Source organism: Lycium ferocissimum, chromosome 2, assembly GCF_029784015.1.
Source record: "Lycium ferocissimum isolate CSIRO_LF1 chromosome 2, AGI_CSIRO_Lferr_CH_V1, whole genome shotgun sequence".
Classification (NCBI taxonomy): domain Eukaryota; kingdom Viridiplantae; phylum Streptophyta; class Magnoliopsida; order Solanales; family Solanaceae; genus Lycium; species Lycium ferocissimum.
Window position 1 is genome coordinate 46,453,176 of NC_081343.1, and position 22,446 is coordinate 46,475,621.

Here is a 22,446-nt window from a genome sequence, read left to right on the forward strand (position 1 = left end):
GTGGCTTTTCACTTCCATTTTCTTTCCCGTACTGCTTTAATATGTTTTTTTTCCTTAGTATTGTCGGCGTACACACTATCTCCCTAGACCCCACTTGTGGAAAGACACTGGGTATTGTTTTGTTGTATTCAGATTTTTTAGTTTCAAATTCTAATTGGTTAGATATCTTCAATATTTTCCTAATTGTATTACGTACTTCATTTTGAGAGAAAATAAATTTGTATTTTTATATATATAAATTCCATACACTTCTAGGTTCAACTAGATACGGGAACCCGTGTCACCACGCGCTCAATATATTTATAATTTTATCTCTATGCAATTTTAAGGATTTTTCAACATATTCTACGATGTTTTTTGAAAGTCACAAGTGAAAAGCTAGAAGTTTTGGGAGCACGGGTTCAATAATTTGTGTTATAGTATTTTAGATTATTTGAAATGCTTTGAAAAGTTATATATTTGTGAGGTAGTAAATCATCTCATTAAGCGTAAAATAAATAAACGAGATAAATATTACTATTAATATTGGTAAAAATATTAAAAACAACAATTATATATTGGGGTAAAAAAGCAGCGGTAAAGCACCTTTAATAAAGCGTAGAAACCATGAATTTACAAAAATAACCTTGGCGGAAGCAGGTCAACAGGCAGTTACACATCGCTTCTATCTGGTTATTAAATGACTAGATATCGGAACTCGTGCCAGCACGGGCCCAATATATTTATAATGTTATCTCTATGCAACTTTAAGAATTTTTCAACATATTCTACGACGTTTTTTGAAAGTCACAATTGAAAAGCAGGGTTCAATAATTTATGTTATAGTATTTCAGATTATCTGAAATGCTTTTAAAAAGCTATATATTTGTGTGGTAGTAAATGCGTAAAGTGAATAGCGGATAAATATTACTATTAATATTGGTAAAAATATTAAGAACAACAATTATATATTGGTGTAAAAAAGCAGCCGTAAAGCACTCTCAATAAAGCGTAGAAACCATGAATTTACAAAAATAACCTTAGCAGAAGCAGGCGTGTCAACGGACAGTTGCCTGCTTCTAGCCGCTTATATAGTAGTACTAGATGGTTTGTGCCCGTGCAAGGCACGGGCTTTAGTTACTACTGAGATGCAAATAAAGGAGAGATGATTAAACTAAATATTTACATGACATGCTTCATAGTCTATTACATTCATTTGTGGAACAAAGATACAGGAGTAGTTTGCAAGAAAGGCAAAACAGAGACATAGTTTGTGAAACAAAGTTACATAGGTAGCTTGGTACAAAAAAGTAGAAAGATTGTAGGTGCTCCAACATCAGTATGAGATTGGGTTGGAATCTGAATTCTAACAGTTGAACATAAGTATGCTCTTGGAAGATAGAAACTCTTTCATCCAACATAATCCAGTAGATAGCAAAGTAATACTGTAAACATAAAGAAAGTTTAATGATTCTTACTTTGCTTACTAGCACAAAGAATAGAAATTAAAGTCAGCTAAGAACTTGAGAGAAAAATTGGGATTTTAACTTTAATTCTTTTGAACTGTAAAACTCACTTATTCCTTACTCCCTTTCTCCTTCTCCCTCTGCTCTCAAAAAAAAAAAAAAAGAGGGAAAATGTCACCCTATTGCTACACGGAATCTAAAATTTTCCCTGATTAAGGAGTGCCACTGCCTTTCACATACAGAATAGCAAGGACTATGAACTCACATCTCTACCAATTCCCTTACACCCGAGAACTTGATAATATGGCCGAAGAATACAGAAATTCCGTACTTACCACAAAATACTGTATGCATACTGGGCATTCATGTGTTGCCTTCTCTAGCCAGAACCAAACAACATCATGCTCATCTTCTGTTAAATTAGAAAACAACTTAGAAGATTAAGTGAACTGGCTAAAGGAAAAAATCTGTAACATAGAGATTTTTCATCTGAATATGCCGCCTTCACCTCCTTATCATGGACAGAGCTATAAGAAGAGATAAACCGAAAGGTACGGATCCTTGCATAAATGAACCATTAAAAAGCAAATATTGCTGAGTTACATTTATAAACATTAAATGATAAGATAAAGGAAGCATATTGTCAATGACAAGTCTACCTTTTACTTGTTCTTGCAAAGCTTATCAATGACAAACTAAGTAAATCTCTAGGTTAGAGATGCTGCAAACCGATATCTCTAGATATGTTCATGTTATTGTCCTTAGTGGAGTGTCAGGAAGATTTTTTTTTTTTTTAAAATTTTAATGCTCCTGCGGCTAGTGGAAGAAATTTCATGTTGTGCAAGAGTTCTAAAAGCGGGGGTAATCTTTTATTACGTGCCATCAGTTCTTATTCAATTCTTATTTATGTAGGAGGGGTGTGTGTTTATACATGAATAAGTAGATATGTATTGAACACTAATCCAAGGGGGGAAGTTCGATATTTTGGGTCAACTCAATATCTCATAAATAAAACAATAAAGGAATGTTAACGGTAAAGAGTGAACTGGAAAAGAGGAAAAAGGAGAAGTAGAATTCGCATGCAGACACCCATGAACAAATCAACACTCAAAAAATTAAAGCGAAGAAAGAAAGACTGCTCAAATTTGTAATCTTGAATAATTTACTTTGACAAGAAACATATATCACTTGTAGATCTTAAGGAAAATTATGAATTTAGTGACACATAGTAGAGAGTAGTATATAGGAATCACACCCTTTCTAGCAATTCTGGGAAATTTTATCATTCAAGAAATCTACTTAATTAACTCATCGAAAGTGCACCGCAAAGGCCTTGTTTTATGTGCTTGGAGCTTTCATATCTTCTGTATCTGCATCATTATGCATTGAATAAGATTAATCTGTTCGTAACATTGTTTTATAGCTTAAAGTCTTTGCAACCAATTTCTATACATTTTGAAGCTAACCACCACAGACTCCTCTTACAACATAATACAAAGAATCAATTATTGTGATTTGAAAAGTAAAGAAGAAGCTTCCATTGCAGAAGTGGTATCCCCTCTCTCGGCTGACAAGAACACATAGAGTACCGCTAAGCATAACCTTTTGCACATTAACAAAAGTATGTACCATGGTTGTTAACGTTATCAGAGTTTAGTTCAACCAACCATTCTAGGAAGAAGTTGGTTTGTTTCTAATGAAGATAGCAGCTTGCCCCGTTATCATGCTTTGAGGTTCAAAAGAAGAATAAGTTTGATCAGAATAATTAGTAGTAGAACTTTCAGAGAGACGATGCCATCTCACATCATAGTCTCTCGACAGTCCTTCTAGAAGTTCTTCTTTTTTTAGGTTTCATTCTTTGTATGTGATATAAAGCCTATGTTTTTATCACTATTTTTGGAACAAAAACATGGATGTCTACTTTGTCTGCTCAATTTGGGCTACGTCCATCTTTCTTTTATTGTCAGAAATCTGATTTCATACGTTTATCGTTAAAGCCTACATTTTGTATTCTTAATATTTAATTTAGTTTTCCGAAGTACATACATCTATAGTGTATAACATGAAATATTAACTCACAACCATTTTTCATTGTAACAAAGCATATAACATTAGAGCAAAAAAGTGCGTAAATTACCTTATAGTCTCAATATTGTCCCTTAATCTAGAGCATATTCCACTTTCAAAAGCTTTGTGAAACAAAATTTGTGTGACCATTATATTTATTTAATTCCAACTAAGTGGATCAAATTCGGCAATGTCAAAATAGCAACAAACTATTCGATTTGGTCAAATCTCACCGAAACAAAACAATAAAAAATTTGAGGAAAAAAAGAAAAGGAAACCTAGTCAAGAATACCTAAGATTGATGAAAGTAAAATTGGTTGATGGTGAGGGAAAAACAAACACAAACAAATCCGGTAAAATTATTGGCATGCATTAAAAAACTCCCGAAAAAAAGTACCCAAAAGAAGAAGATAATATATGTATATATTTTTTGAAACGAGAGAACCGAAGGCTAAATTAGCAAATGCCCGAAACCGTAAATTAACTTCCATTATTTATATGAAGCCCTAACCAACACATGCAACACGGCCAAAAAAAACGAAAAAAGAGGGAAAACATGATTAAAATAGATGCATGGTTAGAGGAAATAAAAGATATTCCATTGTTGGACAAAATCGAAAAATCACCGATGAAATCCACCCAAAGAGAGCAAAGGTTAGCTATTTGCATCTTTCAATCGCTTCCACCTTCTATCTTGCTCAAATTTTTCGAGAGCGCCATCTCTGCATACACATAGTAAAGATGACGACAAATAAGTTGAGATTCAATTTGGTAGGAGAAACAACAAAAAGTCCCAAGTCATGGACCCACAAATTTTGGGAACCAAGCCCATGAGAAGTTCATTAAAGCAATATTAAGAGTCGAGTCTTGATGAGTTAGAATTGATAATTATGACATGGCATTAGCCACAAACAATAGTATCAAGAGATAGCGATATAAAAAAAAAAATCCTCAAATCTTTGAAATGAAATTGATTTTTTTTGCTGCGCCTTCACATTCTCCTTCCCGCGTGCCAGTACAATACAATGATATACTATAGCCAATATTCATGAAACTCAATTGCTAACCGTGTGAAGCCACGTACGGTGCAAGAAAGCAAAAAGGTAAGCATCATTCAAGCAATTGAGAAAGCTAATGACTATACCATTTATATTCTAAGATTTGCACAAAGACAGAGAGAGAGAATAAAAACAAAAAGAAAGAAAAATACACAAATACACAAAGAAACTAAAAGAGAAAAGATACCGAAGTTTGTTAACGGTACCAATTGCGGTATTGCCTTGGGAAAGAAAACTTGGCGTGCCACACCAAAGCAATATCTAACAATGGTTTCAACTAAACCACTCCGGAGAAACAACGGTTGAGACAAAGAAAGTCAAACAAAAACCAATTATAACTTTAAAATGAACTATAGTCTATACATAGGGCAAATTTATCATTAAGACTATTGAAGGGATAAGCACCAAACAATCACATATAATGTGACTCCACAAGACCAAATATCTTCCATCTTCACATCCAAATAGTGACACATATATATTGAAGTATAAGTCAATAAATTAATGCATTAATTGAACTCGTCTTCCAAAAGTCATTATCATACCTTTTGATCATACTTTTTCTTGATAAGACTCTGCAAAATACATGGGCAAGACTCTTGCATATTCGGTTGGAAATGCAAAGCTACAAAATAAACAATGAAATACACCGATCGAATCGAACTAAAAAAGAAACCAATCCCAAAATAGATCATAGTTCCGGTTTATTGCCTTTCTTTTTGTTTAAGGTAAGTAATTTTATTAATAATGGGAACACCTCCCATATACACGAGGTAATACTGAAAAGTAGATAATCTACATAAGAACATGTTTCTCTATGAAAGAGACCTGTTTATCTACACTAACGAGAATCTTAAGATGCACCAAAGAGAGAAATTTGGTTGATTGCCTTGGAATAAATAAACGCATATTTTCATAAATGGTGTAGAGCTTCCATCTAACGGAGTCTATTCTCGAGCTAAGATATGTAAAAAGTTATCACGCCGATAATAAGTCTCTCTCTCTCTGCTTCTCTGTAGCTCCATTCTACTTTCTACATTTGAAATAACCTAATCAAGCATAAGTGTCTAAAATATGAAAAGCAACTCCAAAAAGACAAATTTGCCTGACCTATAGAATTATGAGTAATTTGGTATACTTGAGATACTTCGATTGAAACTAATTTTATTTGACTGTTCACTTGGGCGCAACCACTTAAATGATAGCTGACCTCATTTCTTTGGAATCTTCGAGCTAAAACCATAATGCCAGTTCAATATCTTCTTCTCAAGTGATATATGCACTTGAATTCTTCTATCCGGATAAAAATAAATATTCTATCCTTCATTAATCCCGTAACCATCTCTTTCTATTTATATGAAGTGCTTGAGCAAGATTTCCTTGCCTCTGTTTTATGTAAAATATGAATCGATCTTTTAATGGATGACATCTACTCAAATTCATTAGACAACTTTTGGTAGAGTTAAAGAACTAAAAATAGGATATTCCAATGGCTCAAACAAATTTAGTTAATTATGCTCATATATACACAAACACACGAACATACAGACCACAACAATGAGCAGAAACTGTAATCAAGATGAAACAAAACAACAAAAAAAATATCAATAGACAACCGCAATTAAAAAACTGCAGAAACAAAGGGGAAAGATTAAAATTGGCATGCGTGAACAAATTCGAAGAATCAATTACCAAGAAACTATCTAAAAGATTATGAAAACAAAGATATATAGCAACAAACAAAGAATACAAAAGAATCCTCAAATTTCATACACAACTGAGACAAACTAAAATAACTGGAATATGAAAAATATGGTTTTGAGGTTGTGGAATTCAAATATGTTATGAATTGCTTTCTTTGTTATGCCCAAAGAGCAATTTTGACAAATCTCATCTACCATTATCACTAATTTGCGAAGGAGTTATAAACAAAGAAAAGAACAAAGTTATACCATGTCATAGGTACCATACACACTCCTCAGGAATGATGCTAAATCATCCTTGTTTTGTTTGTTCTAATCTTAGCAGATAAACTGACAAAAGAGAAAATACCTCATTGTATATAGCACAGTGTGTTATAGAGTTATTGCGTTGTAAATCACAAAAAAGACTTAATAGCTAAGCATAGCATAATTTTAAGAAGTGCTTAAATTCGGAAGTTTAAATAGCTAAGCATAGCATAATTTTAAGAAGTGCTTAAATTCGGAAGTTTAAATATAAATGCTATTCTATATAAAATCACCAAATCTATGTAGCCAAATAGAAATTGCAGCAAGTCACAAAATGACCACATATGCATACTGCAATAAACTTCACTACAATTCAAAACTAAAAATGAGATGATCAGACCATTTTCTTGAGGGGAGGACTTGTTTTCGCTCCAACCCCTAGCTTTGTTTGTTTGGATCACGTTTAAGTGTCTTGCAACCGGATATGTATATAAGCACACGCTTCGCTTTTTATTTGGTTCTAAAACCACAAAACGAAAATATAGGATTTTTTTCAACCTAAAAATTAGAACTTTCCTCCTATCTATAACGGAATAATGTCATCAACCACCGTAGGACAACAACGGCCAAGAAATTGGAAAGAAAATTTTCGAGCGAGAAATTGAGCGAGAAGTTTTGTTTATTTTCCTTCTTCCTTTTCCACTCTTCTCTTTCTTGCTCTACATTTACTGTTCATTCGTAATTGAAAAGAAAGAAATGCTATGACGGTCGTTGGTCAAGCACGGGGTGCCAAAAAAGCTCCATTAAAACTTGAGTAGGCAGGATCATAGATACAGAAATAGACTCAATAATCTGTTTGCTCATCGTTATCTACCCAAATCACAACTACATTCACTCATAACAAACCTTCCGAAACTCTATCCCTTTCTCTACGTTGAGAAATTTGAAAAGAACTGGTACAAGATTAAACCAAAATTGAGAGAAGCTTTACCTGAAATTGGAAGACCCGGCTGAGAAGATGAAGAGATTGAGATGCATCTAGAATTCGGTTGAGTAGTAGTATAAAATTAGGGAAGAAAGAAGATGTATGCTTCCAGATTTTTGTTTTTTTTAAATATGGATCATTCCAGATTGTTAGAGTGTGTTGTAGAATACCGAAACTACCCCTGAGGACCAAAGCCACATTTACTGAATTACCCTTGGTCGTCCAAGGGACTCATGCTTATTAGATAGTTAAAAAAGAAATTTAGCACTTCCACAATTTAGCTGTATTTATTTCTTAAATTCTAAATAGAGTTGTTGATTAATAGACCTCTAGTTGTATTAGCATAGAGTTGTTGATTAATAGACAGACCTCTAGTGTATTAGGAGAAGAAAAGAAGTATACTTCATACAAATTACCACTCCTTCAAAACCTTAAAATCACGAAATAAAATCCCCTTCATTGATCCTCATTCCTTCAACTTGGCAGAGGAAAAATTCAGTGAGAAGAAGTATCTAGATTTCAGGTCCATTTTCTTCACTAGCCTATTTTAGTATGCGTTTGGACATGCGGTTTGAAACCATGAGATGAAACCAGCGTTTGGACATGCATTTCATCTCATGGTTTCAAACCTCAAACCATCCACAAAGGTATGATTTGGGGTTTCAAAAAATTTAAATAAAATTTTTTATCTCATAAGTTTATATTTTGTAAAAAAAGACCCATAAGTTAGTAATATCTTTAACAATTACTCCCACCAACCATTTACCAACCTCATTAACTTCCACCAACCTTTACTTATGTCTACTAACCTTTATTTATGTCCACCAACCTCATTACTATTCATGTTAAAATTTCATTTTTATTGAACTAAAATTTGATCAATTATATTGGTGTTGTATTTTTTAGAAAGGTCTTCTAGTTGCGTATTAATTTTGTTATGAATTATGACTTGCTCATTTGGTAAGATTGTATAAGAATTGGGAATGTTTTGATAGTTTTCACAACTTGTGGAATTTTTATGTCTATAAGAGAAAAGACAACTTCAGATATTCAAATTGCATGTCCAAACATGATTTCAAACCATGTCCAAACGGCACCTTAATTAATTCACGTGCTGTTGATTTTAGTATTCTCTTTTTCCTTTAGTTGAGAAAAGGACATAAATGGTCCCTTAACTATGAAAATAGATTCAAAATAGTCCCTGAACTATGCTTTTAACGGTTTTGGTCCTTTAAGTTTGCCACAAGTTAACAAAAATGATCCCTTAACTATGAGGGTTGGTTAAAAATAGTCCCTTAAGTATGCACTTAATAGTTTTGGTCCTTCTATATAAGTTTGATATGATTATGTATTCTGTAGGTTTTATAAACAAATTGACAGTCTTCTTCATAATCGAGAATCCGGAGGGCAAGCGGTGCATGTCCACGCTTTGAAACTCCATGGATAATGTGCTTCCTCCTCTACCCTTCTCCACTTAACTATCAAGTTTTTGTTGATGTGTGCCGCCTTAACCCACACATTACACATTACGCTCTTACCACTAGACCGGTAACACAAATTAACACACCTACTTGCACAATTTCCAATGTTGGCCCCCTAACTTAGAGTTTAACTCAACTAAACATCTCTACTTGGTTAAAACTCACATAATAAGTGCCTTTGATCGATTGTTATGCATGTGGCGTTGTTATTGATCGTTTGCCATGCGTGGTGTTGTTATTGTTGTTGTTGGCTTTATTGCACAAGTAGACTATTTTTGCGCCAGTCTAAAAATTGTCTCCGATTTTGGCAACTGTTCACAAATAGTCTCCCGAGCGTAATGAATTGTCTATTTAATGAATTACTTGTGGACAAAAATACCCTTCAACCTAAAACACCAGCTCCAAAAATATAAAAGTATTCTATGGATTATACATATTTAAGGTGGCATTTCTTCTCCATGATTTTTTAGTCTGATTCTCTTTCATTATGACGAATAATTGATTTGAAACCTTTGATTCACTTCCCACCCCCACTCCTGTCCACACCCAAGTATTCACATGTGCATGAGAGCTGACATTCATATTTCAAACATAATATGGACCCAAAAGAAGTCTTCATTTAATCCACTTGCATTTATTAAAACAAAAGAAAAGAAATTGATGTATCCAACCAATAGTTGAATGGATAGCGTGTGCCCATATCTGGAAGTCAATTTTGAGGTCTTGGCTTCTAACTACCTACATTTTATTAAAATTATTCTTTGATTACATAGTATAGTATTTCTTTTATTGTACTCGCTCCAGTCTTATTTATATGTCATACTTTCTTTTTTAGTCTGTTCTAAAAAATATCATACTTCCATTTATAAATAATGTAACTTTAAACTTCTTACTTTATCATTATTGAGATGATTTATAACCATACAAACGTCTATGATTTGTTTAGACTGCAAGCTTAATAATACTACATTTTTTCTTCATACGTTAGCTCGTGTCTTTTAGTGTAACTCAACATTATCTCCCTTATAAAGATCTCAGCACAACGCAGCCTTTAGCATGTAAAGGTCAAACTTTACTGCGCCAAAAAGAAATGCATTCAAATAAGCAAGTACTTGCACTTCCAAGTCTAAACAACAACTACTGCTATCACGTTTAAATTATAATTTCAGTAGCTACCACGAATCTGTCACCAAAATTTATGTATATATCATTCTAACAAACTTGTCTATCTATCAAAGCCATCGTTTTTGGCACATTCTTTCTTAAAATTTCACTGAAATGAGAGGGCTGTACTTAGTAGTTGTCCTGTTTTTCTCTTTAACAATTACCTTTAAGTTCAGTTCTTGTAGTGGAATTTGCAAGGTAAATGAGAAAAATGCTTTACTAAGGTTAAAGAAAGAAGCAAATGATCCCACAAATGTACTATCTTCTTGGGTTGATAAAGAAGATTGTTGTAATTGGGAAGGAGTTTTATGCAACAATGTAACTGGTTCTGTCATTGAGCTATCCATTAATGGCTGGGATTCGACTGAACTTAAAGGCCTAAAAGTTGATAATTTCTCTTGGTTACCAAGTCTCGACAATCTTGATCATTTGGGCATGTCTGGTGTGGATTTAAGTGAAGTTACAAATTGGCCTGAGGTGATTAACATGCTTCCTTCTTTGATTAATCTTCGTTTTTGGAATTGTAGTCTTCATTCAATACCCCCTATGTTTCATCATAATAATTCTATTCTTGAAAATCTTGATCTTTCTCTGAATAACTTTAGTTCTGCGATTCCCGGGTGGATTTTCAGTTTTAGTAGTCTTGTTTCTCTTGAACTCATTGGTAGCAATTTCATTGGTTCATTTCCGAATGGCCCTTTTAACTTGACTTCTTTCACAACATTAAGAGCTTCTAGCAACTCCTTTGGTTCTGTTTTACCTCAATGGTTATTTGATCTAAATAATCTTGAATATCTTGATTTGAGTTTTGGTGGTTTTGAGGGTCCAATACCAAGTGGTGTTGGAAGTTGTACCAAGCTTACTTATCTTAGTCTTGCTTCCAATAATCTGAATTTCACCATCCCAAATTGGCTCTATAGATGCAAGAATCTTGAAACACTTATCATGAAGGGAAACAGTCTTGAGGGAACAGTTTCAGATTCGATTTCAAATTTGACATCTCTAACTAGTATTGACATGTCTGAAAATTTTCTTTCTGGAAAGTTACCGAGTGTAATTGGAAAGTTGTCGAAATTAGAGGATCTTGATCTCTCAGAAAATCGATTTGAAGGAGAAGTATCCGAGATTTTCAATACTATGAATAATTGCCCTCCAATAGGCTCAGGAAATTGTTCTTCTTTGAGGACTTTAAGACTAAATGACAACAAGTTAGTAGGAAATCTTCCGAAAAGTTTTGGACACCTTCCAAGTTTACAAATCTGTTTCATGTCCAATAATAGGTTGGAAGGGGTGTTAACAGAAGAACATTTCACTAACTTGACAAATTTGATGTGGTTTTATGCATCTAGGAGTAATTTGACTTTGAGTGTGAGTTCAGATTGGATTCCACCTTTCCAAGCTAGCGACATTATAATGAGCGGTTGGCGCTTAGGCCCTGAATTTCCTTTGTGGATCCAATCCCAACAATCAATCATGAATTTGGACATGTCAAATGCGGGTATAGTAGGTGAAGTTCCAACTTGGTTCTGGAACTCATCGTCTCAAATTCGTTTCCTCAACATGTCTCATAACCAACTCATTGGTGAAATTCCAACTATCTCAATTTCTGATAGCTCCATGGGAGGTGGAGGTCCTTGGTTGATCTACTTAAGTTCCAACAATTTTAGTGGTTCACTCCCTCATATTCCAACCATGGTAACAGAGTTAGACCTTTCAAATAACTCTTTCTCAAAAGGTTTAACAAACTTCTTGTGTGATAAAACGAATGCATCTTACATGTTAGAGATTCTACACCTCGGAGGAAATCGTTTCTCCGAAAAAATTCCTGATTGTTTTATGAATTGGCCAGAGTTGAGAGTTCTTAACCTGGGAGAAAATAAGCTTACTGGAAGCATTCCAAGATCCATTGGGGCTTTAAGCAATTTGAAATCTTTGGACTTGAAAAAAAACAAACTTTCTGGTCCATTGCCTTCATCCTTGATCAACTGCACAAGATTGTGGAAAATAGACTTGAATGAGAATGAGTTAGACGGAAAATTGCCATCTTGGTTAGGTACAAGGCTATCAAAGCTGATAGTCCTGAGTCTTCGGTCAAACAAATTCGATGGTGAATTAGCTACTGAACTTTGCCAACTCAATGATCTTCAAATCTTGGATCTTGCCAGCAACAATTTGTTTGGAGATATACCTCGTTGTGTTAACAACTTCACAGCTATGGTGAATGGAAGGAAGTTAATTAGAGATGACGACGAGGAGATGGACTATTCGTATTATGTTGGAGTTTTCAGGGAAAGTGCAACAGCAGCAACTAAGGGCAACATATACCAGTATGACACCATTTTGTCATTGTTTACAAGTATGGATATTTCTAACAATAATCTTTCTGGTAACCTTCCTATGAGTCTTACAAGTCTTGTTGGATTGAGATCATTAAATTTCTCCAACAATCATCTCACCGGTAGTATTCCAAGGAGCATCGGCAACATGAAGGTATTAGAATCACTTGATATATCGAATAATCAACTCTCTGGTGAAATACCACAAAGCATTTCGAGTTTAACCTCTTTGAGCCACTTGAATGTGTCTCACAACGACTTAAGAGGGCGAATTCCTGTGAGCACTCAACTTCAAAGCTTTAGCAATTCTAGTTTTATCGGAAATAAACTTTGCGGGCTTCCACTCAGGGAGAGTTGCAGTAAAAAGAATCCTGAGGTTGAAAATGAAGAAGAAGATGAAGATGATAATGAAGTGGAATGGTTCTATGTTTCCATGGCAATAGGATTTATTGTGGCTTTTTGGGGTGTAAGTGCTCCTTTGCTTTCCATAAGACAATGGAGACATGCCTATTTTAGTTTTTTAGATAGAAAATGGACAGACATAATGTGTAAATATGTGACATTGAGGAGATCTCTCTTCATGCATGGATGACATTTGTTCATTTCTTCTGTACTGCTGGATAAGGAGAAAATTTTCAATAAGTTTCTCCTTAAGATAATGTGTCTAAATGAATTTTCTCGACTAGTTTAGGCAGCCATCTATGTATCCTGCCAATTAAGTAACTATTTATCTTCTACCTCCTCTATTTTATTTTATTTTGCCGGCAACCCTGTCTTTCTTTCATTAATTTTCTTTAACATCAACTATACACAAGCTAAGGGGATCACACAGTTCTATAAATATTTGAATAAAGTACAATAAACATCATTATAGTAGACTTAATGACGTAAACAACCCTTGTTTATCAAATACTTAATAGCCCGATATTACATAAAACTTAAAACTAGTTAACCTCGCTAGGCTAACTGGCTAACCCATCTTAATACTATACTATACACCACGTCTTAGTATGATAACTTCTCGTTATTACCCACAGATCATCGAGTCTTTTGACATGGTATATGTGACTATTTTATGACTTGGCATACTAAATTGGGTAGTTTTGTGATGCTTTTTTTGAAAATTTTGGCAAATATTGTTTTGACAATATAGCATAATTACCAATCACACAATCGAGTACCAAGACTTCAAGATATTGAGAAGAAAATAAACAAATAGGTAAAGATGCCGGCTTCTTATTGGCCATGGAAGAGATTCAGGCAATTTGTTAAGATGTACAAAGAAGTATCTTAAAATTTTGCTCTTTCATTATTCTAGAATAAAACAAAATATATGAAAACCTTTTTAGTATATCACCATTCAGTTTCTTCGAATTTTGACATTTTAAATTTGTTGTCTCCATATGTATGAGAAAAATTGTCAATTTTGTTTTGGCAGGGTTAAGTTATAGATGATTTTGTTATGATCTACTTTGTCTTTTGAAATAATAGAGCAAAATTGCAAAATTAAGTGCTGAATTTAACATGAAAAGGGTAATCTTGTCCTTATATCGGGATTCCCATGGTATTTTATATTAAGTATTTAATTTTAAAATACAAAGAAAATCTTCGTAATTGAGTCGTAATATATGGATATTTGACGAAATTACTGCAAGCACTTTTATAACTTCATAGAAACACAAATTAAAATATCAAGCATTTTTAAAACAAATAAACTCTATAACAGATATAAAATTATCAAAAACAACACAAAATATTCATAAAAGGTAAAATATTTTTCCAGTCATGCCTCCCTCATAAACTAATTTAGTTTCTGCCCACTCCGGCCAAAACAATTTACCTGAATACCCCTCGCCCAAACTGTTTGGTATCATGAGGACTGAGAGAATCTCACTTAAGGATTGAAGCAGTCCTTCATGATACTATCTCAATGTATGGTATATATCATGATTGTATCATGAAAGTCATCTGTTATACCATTATGGTATATAAAAGGTATCATGTTGGTATTGCAGTTTTGGGGGCACCATCACGGTATATAAAAGATACCATGTTGGTATTACAGTTTTGGGGGCATCCAAGTAAATAGTTGCGGGGGTATGAAAATAAGGGGACAGAGCTAAGTAATGACTTTGGGTGCAGTGGGTATTTGTGTTCTTTTCCCATAAAATTAATGACCAATTGTTACACTTGCATGCTCAATCACTTCTGGGTGGGTCTTCATTCTTCAACATTGCTCTACTCTTTTTTTGAGATAAGGTAACTGAAACATTGCTCTACTCCTCTCATACAATAAATAGCCCATTAAGTAGTTCCAAGCAAAATTTCCCATAGAACTACAATTTTGCTATGATACACACTCACACTCCCTTCTAAATCATAGATAATTCCTTAAAACTATCAAGCACTTTCAGAGATGAATGTTAGCCATCTCAAACACTTTGTAAAGATAACAGATTACAAGTCTAATGATGCCCTACCAAAACATCTAATGCCTGAAGTGTCTCACATTGGTGAAAACAAGCGAGACTCCATACTTGTTACAGCACTCCACTGCATCCTTGTCCCTTATGCTCCCTCCTGGTTCTGCAATAACGCTCACTCCACTTTGACATGCCTCTTCAACAGCGTCATTCCATGCTGATTTAATTCAGGAAACAAGTTTGTTAAAGAGAATTCAAGTAGAAATATTTGTCCGAAGCACATTAGAAGATGAAAACATTTTCTTTACAAACTTCTGAGTTACCATTCTTTATGGTACATTTTCTTAAATTTGCACTATCGACTACTCAGAGTTTGTCGTAACCTATCGTCTTACTTTCTTTTAGATGTTAGATTGGCTATACTGGTACATGTATAACCCAAATAGAGGTACATACCAAATGGGAAGAAAGCATCACTTGCCAAAGCGGCTCCTTTTACTTCATCTCCAGCTTTCCTCATAGCTATCCTCAAACTCTCTAGACGATTCGGTTGTCCACTCCCCATTCCTAACATACAATTGTTCTGCAATACAAAAATTCTATTTAGAAAATAATGAAAAAAAGGTCATCCATTAGACATATCATGCAAAAAGTACCTTTGCAATTACTATGGCATTGCTCTTGACATGCTTGACACATAACCAGGCAAACTGTGCATCAGTAAGCTCATTTTCTTGTGGAGTTTTGTCGGACATGACATTAAATTGGATATCTTCAGGGGTCAAATCATCCGAGTCCTGAGCTAACCAACCACCACCAATCTGTCTGAGAGAAAGCTTTCCCTTGCTGTTTTTACTTGCCTCAAGGATTCTCAAAGTCTTGGACTTCCCACGGAGAACCTCAAGCCCCTTCTCTGTATACTTTGGTGCGACTACTATTTCATAAAACATCCTAGTCTCACCATCTGTAGGGCTTCTAAATTCTCGAATATCCTTAGCAAGAACCTGCAAAGAACCAAAACAGATTAATTAAAAGAGTTAGCCACCTTGACGCGACACCTAAATTTAAGTTCGATTTTGCATTTACTCAACACCTCAAGGTGCGGGATAGCAGACAATTTTTTTAAAATTCAACTGCAACTCCTATAAAAAACAGTACCAAATACAAATAACTGGTCGACACTGTATTGTCATTTTGAAAAGGGAAGCAACACAGAGACTTATTCTAGGCGTCCAATTTTCCTAACCAAATAACAGTCAGGTATTCATCTTAATTGCACAAAATATCACCCTTGTTGACAAATAAGAAGGGGGAATAGGAACAGTCTTTTCGCACGGCTTATGTCACAATACTTGGAGCCTCGACCTGTTCTCTTCTTTGGTTAAATTGTGTGAAATTTTAGAACTTTTCTCCTTTTTGTTGTTCTTTTTTGTGCCTTACAAGAGTTCTTCCACACACCTCTTATGCACTAGTTGAACAACAAGATTACTTTTATTCTTGAAAGGGTATATTGTACTAACAACATATAAAGCAAATGTTGAATTTTCTTTTTTAATAAAACCATATAACAAAAGAAGATGAATAGGACATGGGAAAGATAAATGCACTATACAACAGTGCAAACACATTCTTCCGACTAGCTCTTCAAGGATTCAAATAAGGAATGCTAGGTGATGGTGGTAGAACCTAATCACTTCAACGAACTCAGATATACTTTTTCCTTCATTTTTCCCCTTAACTGTTGATACGAGATGGAGGGAACAAATGCCCTATCACTGTCAAAAAAGTGTTGTGTTGTCAACAACACAATGCATCGTTACCCATTTAGGTTTGTAGAAAAGAAACAAGAAAAAACGCAATTGCAAGATCATAATCAACAAAGAGATCAAGATAAAACGTTACCTTCTCAAAGAAAAAAGATCAAAATATGTATCTGAAAAGGTCCGTTGAGCAACTTTACCTCATCAACTTCGACATTGAAGGCTACTATGCCACCAAATGCACTAACTGGATCTGCTTTCACAGCCAGCCTATATGCTTCAATGATATCATCCCGTGATGCTACTCCACAAGGATTCGTATGCTTCACAACAACACATGTTGGTTTATTAAAATCACACACACAATTCCAAGCTGCATCGGCGTCCAGATAGTTGTTATATGACATCTCCTACATCAAGAAGAAGGCAGAGTCATTAGCCCTGAAACTTCAACTAGATGAATTCCATTCATGTGATGCTAAATTTAGAGCAACGAACTATCCAGCGTACAAATAGACACTAAACAGAATTTGAAAATATGCGAAGTTATGAACATTAGAACATAAACATCAGAATTCTAACCTTGCCATGGTGTTGGATAACAGTTGCAATTCCACCAGCGTTAACCTCAGATAGAGACTTATCAACATAAACTGCTGCCTTCTGATGAGGGTTTTCACCATATCGAAGTGAGTCTTTTAGAGAAAGTGGCACTGTCAAGCTGGGAGGGAACTTATCTACCAACAGAGACCAAAGTCATCAATCAGCATAATATCAGATTAAAAAAAAGCCTGATCCCTCCCTCCCTCTCTTATTCAATAAGATATTCCATCTCGAAGCACAATGAGGCTTAGCAGGCAACTGTTAAATCAAAATTAAAATAAATTTGAAGCCTTAGTTTTCTATAGAAAACTCTCAACCTTTCCGTTTTTTTCAAATGTAGAGGCTGAAGATGATCGTTTTAATGTTTTCAAGTTCTTTACTGAACCTTTTTTTCTTGTTATGGGGAGAGGGGGTTTTTGTATTCACATGGCTGTATGAATTTTGGAGAGGGAATACCTCCTACAGTCTGCTTCCACAGCCACTCTGAAACTGCAGAATCATAAGAAGCGACATGTTGAAAAGCTTTCCAGGCCAACTTCCTACGAAATTGTTGGTCATCATTATCTCCACGAAGAAACTCCAAAAGATCTGGGTAATCTTCAGAATCAACTACGACCAAAACATCCCTATGATTCTGTTAAATAAGCATTGTCCATGTTTAGACACAACGCTGTATACAACACAAAGATTCAGCCAAGCATTTTTTAGAAAAGATTCAGCAGGCATTATATAAAGTGTAAGGCACTAACCATGATTTTATCCGATATAGTTTTGTTATTGATGTATGCCAAATAAATTGTATCATGCAACATATAATCCAGAAAAGCAATTCATAGAATTTAAGCATAGTTGAAACACAACTTAGCTCCTTGTTCAATTCAGATACTCTATAATGGATAAGAGCATCCTACATAGCATTTTATCCAATTAAGACCAAGAAGCAAAAGCATATATGCCTAAGAAAACGTAAAGCTGTAACAGAGTGGTTTGCAGATGAAAAACTGTTGGTTCACAAGTGAAATATATGTGCGAAAGCTTTAAATTCTAAGGGACAGATGTTGGTATCATATGTCTTCTAATATTTATAACTAGAGAGATGCCGCAGGTGTAAAAAAAAGGGGAGAATGCATTAAGATGAAAGTAACTTGTCTTATACTAGTTACAGGTCAGGGAAAAGTAATAAGCTAAGCAACCTTTGCAGCAGCTCTAATCATGGCAGGTCCGCCAATATCGATGTTTTCAATTCCATCCTCAAATGAAATTCCACTTGAAGAAGAAACCTTCGCATAAAAGGGATACAAGTTGACCACAACAACATCAAATGTACCTGCAGATGGAATCACCGTAAATTTCATTTGTTTCCTAACATTGCATCATGCTCCTATAAGAAGAGTAGATGTATGCCAAACCCCAGGCTTTTTCTGGCAACCAAGCAATAAGTGTTTTTACAATGCAAAATACTATTTACTTGGAACAGAAACCTTGATTCCTGAAGTCCATATCTAGTGTTTTTCACCTTTTTTGGATTAGTTGCATCTAAAGGCTAAATATGTGAATTTTCAGCAGCATATTATGAAAAGACAAGTTGCATCTTTGGATGCTTAGCGAGGCATCCCAACTAAGCCAGGTGGACAAAGTGGTGGGTCTTAGATAAACTTTGAAAACGTTGGGTGTGTAAAGGGTTGCACGTGTGTGTGACATAGGGATTTGGCCTCAAGGTCAGGGGATAAACTACGTATTCTATCATACTTAAAATCAATTAGCTCACCAATTTCATGCTTTTCAAGAGCTTCCATGTGATGCTCCTGATCTCTTCTAGCAAGAATACCTCCATGAATGCCAGGATGCAAAGTCTTTACACGGCCATCAAGCTGTGACAAGGACAAAAGTCCTCAGTTATGTTTTTGAAGTTTACTGCCATGATTCACCGCTCTCATTTCCAGATGGAAGTTACAAAATCAACAAGAAGGATGTGTAAACACAACATTTATAGGACCAGGCAATAAGAGAAAAGTTTGAATACAATATACTATCAATAATACAAAGATGAGCAAGAAACATGAAATTGCAAAAGGAAAAAAAAAAGGTAAAATTATATCTAAACCACAAAGATATGCAAAAGAAGTCAACCATCACTGCAAAGACAAATAAAAGTAAAGCAGGTTGAAAACAGTGTTAAGAAGTGTAGCAAGGGTTGGCATTTTACCTATCATAGAGGTAGTACTCCATAATTTTTTTATTTTATTGAGAATAGGTTTATTTTTTTTAATTGCGGTGTCAGGAGCAGCTTGTGCGCACCTCGACTAATTCCACAGGGTACCTGCTACCTCCCACCAACACAGGTACCGGCTAACTCTATCCACAATGGACAGATGAGAAGAATCTTCAAGTGTTTTTTGTCTTTACTGGGAATTGAACCTGAGACCTCATGGTTTTATTGAGAATAGACTAAAGTATAGATATCTTATAGAAAAAATAATAATTGATCAAGCTTATAGAAAAAAATAGATTAAAAAGAAAAAATCAAAATGTACAAAATTTGTTTCAACTATAAAGGGGTAGTAATACATGCAAACAATAATATTCCAATTCATTAAGTTCTACTCCCTCCGTCCCAATTTAAGTGTCTTACTTTCATTTTTTGTCTGTCCCAAAAAGAGCTTTCTATATTTAGCAAGTTTTAGCAAGTTTTAAGCCACAAGATTTAAATGACACACAAATCTTTAATTTAAGACCACAAGATTCAAAAATCTCCCTTTTGTTTTTTAAACCTTTATTTTTTAAACACCGTGCCCAGTCAAACTAAGACACTTAAAATGGGACGGAGGGAGTATCTTGTATTAAGTAAAAAGATTTTATTAACAATGGGCACAAAAAAACACCCGTGTAGAAGTTATATTCAAAGTTTTACAAGAAAATGTTCAAGGGTGCAGATGGAAGACATATCAATGCGTAAAATGTGTATAAGCCACACAGCCTAAGGTGTAAAGTGCATATGGGTCGAATGCCCACCTATCGAGGTACTAGCCCCGTGAGACTTAACCACCTCATGGTCGTCTTGGGGGGGTTTAGAGATTGCCTCACCCCAGGGCGAGTCCCAGTTATACCTATAAAACATTGGTCAGGAGTTCCTACCATTTCAGGGAAACGTGTCAGCTCTTCCACTTTGGTGACAGACACACCAGCATCTTCCAAAGCTGATGCAGTGCCTCCGGTTGAAACAATTGTATACCTGCAGAATAGGAAATAAGAAGTCTTTGCAAATTGAGAAATACCCAAAGGTAATGTAAATAAGTTGTGTGATTTTTGCCAGTAAATATAGGTAGCAACTAGAGCCTTCAATTTGCAAGATAATGGGTACAGTTTCATCAAAAGGTGCACAAAGGAACTAGATAGAGGGGACACCAGCTCCAATCAGATTAATCCAAGATGATAACATAACCCTGTGACATTGACAAAGGGAGAAAGGGCCACTTTACCCTCAACATATAGTGATACATATAGATATATATAAAATTGTTAAAGTTTATGTTTTAAAATTCTAGAGATAGATGCTTCAGTCTTTCAGAAATCTTGTCACCAAATGAAGGCAATCCATACAAAAAAACAGGAGCCTTAATATGTTCGACAGAACAATTTCCACTTGGAATCTAACAGCCACAATTTAAAGCTCTTGTTCAATTAAGCCAGAAAAACCAGTGCCATCGGAGTAAGAGTCTCAATGCAGATTAGGCATTATGCCCTTTCATGTGAAGCTCGACAGCCTTTTTTTCTTTAGAAAGGTAACAGCAAGTGAAGCTCGGCAGTCTTATGCATATAACTAGATATTCACTTCGCCAACACATACACACACTAAAAGCTCTAGGCAAAGCGATTTCACTAGTAGACGCTGCAACTATCCTTTGCAAAATATGAAAAAATGTTTCTGCAATCCTTACCCCAACTCCTGCAGCCCATTGCCAAGCTTAGCCAAGTCGGTCTTATCTGAAAGTGATATCAATGCTTGCTTCCTCCCTAACATAACCCATATATACATGAATAGTAAGTTCACATGAAAGTACAGCGAGCGAGTGAATACATTCCAAATTCTAACACACACTGGTTGGTATCATGAAATGTCCAATTTGTAAGTAGCATTACTTTGGTATTACATGCGAATTTACTCCAAAAAAATTACCAGAAGTGGACAAGGTGGGAGCAGATTGAGGAGTAGCTACAGTTTCAGCCATGGCCTTTACTGGATGAACAATCACCCTATACGACGTCGTTGAGGACTGAACCACACAGACAAAAAGTGAGATGAAAGAGAAGGAAAAACTATAAAAAGAGTGTTTTGTTTTTGCAATACCTGTTGAGGGACAAAGCAATGATTAGTTCTGGTTCTGATGGTTTGGAGATGTGGAATTCTGATGTGGAAACCGGTGGCGGAAGAGGCGGAGGTAGTGGCTCTACTCAAACCCAGCATTTTGGTACTAGCTACTGTGTAGGGTTACTACTACTTTTTTGCCGCCGTATTATTCAACCAAGTCTCCCTTTTTTTATTTTTTCCTTCTTTTTTTTTTTGTTTTTCCTTCTTTTTTGTGTGTGTGTTCTTAACAAAGGCGCCACCCACTTTATTTTTTAGGTCGTTTTTTTTTTTTTTTTTTTTTTTTTTTTTGGCATACTGTGTTGTATTGCCCTAGTTTGCCCACACGTACCCATAAGTAAAATGCAGTTCGTCCAACAAGGAGCGAATTGCCTTTATTTATATATTTTTTAATTAATAGCTAAACTATGTGAAAAAAAAATATTAAATACAGTTCGTTAGACCTGTAACGAAATGTATTTAAATTTATTTAGTTTTCGCATTTCGCTAGGCAACCAGCGAAATGTGCCTTTTTTTTTTTTTTTTTTTAACATTGAATGCTTTTTCTTTTAAATTGAATGTATCGAACCCTAACTCCACCGACGCAAGACCTTCTCCTTCTTTTCTCTTTCTCTCTCTCCTTCACGTTCTGTTCTTCTTCCTATTTCCATTCTTCCTCTTTCTCTACGAATACAAAATAAGTATACCTCAACTCTTGCTCCGTAATTTCCTTCAAACGATTTTGAGGTAATTTATTAATTTTGTAACTTTTTACATATATTATTTAATTTAGTTATTATAGATTAGTTCATATTTAATTTTTTGATTTA

General features: G+C 34.9%; 2 protein-coding genes and 1 long non-coding RNA gene across 3 annotated transcripts; 1 reads left to right on the plus strand and 2 right to left on the minus strand.

Annotated features, from left to right (window-relative positions):
• Positions 1–2,571: 2,571 nt before the first annotated feature.
• LOC132040530 (uncharacterized) lies at positions 2,572–4,089 on the minus strand. Its single transcript, XR_009410703.1, has 2 exons — positions 3,583–4,089; positions 2,572–2,815 (listed from the first exon to the last, which is right to left on the minus strand). It is a non-coding gene; the product is annotated as an uncharacterized LOC132040530 (long non-coding RNA).
• Positions 4,090–10,263: 6,174 nt separating this feature from the next.
• LOC132047648 (receptor-like protein EIX2) lies at positions 10,264–13,077 on the plus strand. The gene has a single exon (XM_059438665.1). The coding sequence runs from the start codon at positions 10,264–10,266 to the stop codon at positions 13,075–13,077; it is 2,814 nt and encodes a 937-aa protein (XP_059294648.1).
• Positions 13,078–14,745: 1,668 nt separating this feature from the next.
• On the minus strand, positions 14,746–21,809 carry LOC132040537 (uncharacterized). The gene is made up of 12 exons (XM_059431191.1): positions 21,620–21,809; positions 21,449–21,545; positions 21,210–21,285; positions 20,407–20,503; positions 19,040–19,142; positions 18,465–18,598; positions 17,728–17,905; positions 17,251–17,405; positions 16,869–17,078; positions 15,565–15,912; positions 15,365–15,491; positions 14,746–15,125 (listed from the first exon to the last, which is right to left on the minus strand). Exons 1-12 carry the CDS (start codon positions 21,734–21,736, stop codon positions 14,974–14,976), a joined length of 1,794 nt encoding a protein of 597 aa, XP_059287174.1. The 5' UTR covers positions 21,737–21,809; the 3' UTR covers positions 14,746–14,973.
• Positions 21,810–22,446: the final 637 nt, after the last annotated feature.

What these genes read in the sequence shown, in the direction of transcription:
- LOC132047648 (XM_059438665.1), top strand. Translation starts at nt 10,264, where the DNA reads ATGAGAGGGCTGTACTTAGTAGTTGTCCTGTTTTTCTCTTTAACAATT.
- LOC132040537 (XM_059431191.1), bottom strand. Translation starts at nt 21,736, where the DNA reads ATGCTGGGTTTGAGTAGAGCCACTACCTCCGCCTCTTCCGCCACCGGT. An exon ending in ATTGCTTTGTCCCTCAACAG is followed by an intron (nt 21,546 to 21,619) that starts GTATTGCAAAAA and finishes TGTGTGGTTCAG; the next exon opens with TCCTCAACGACGTCGTATAG. An exon ending in GTGGAAGCAGACTGTAGGAG is followed by an intron (nt 17,406 to 17,727) that starts GTATTCCCTCTC and finishes CTCTGTTGGTAG; the next exon opens with ATAAGTTCCCTCCCAGCTTG.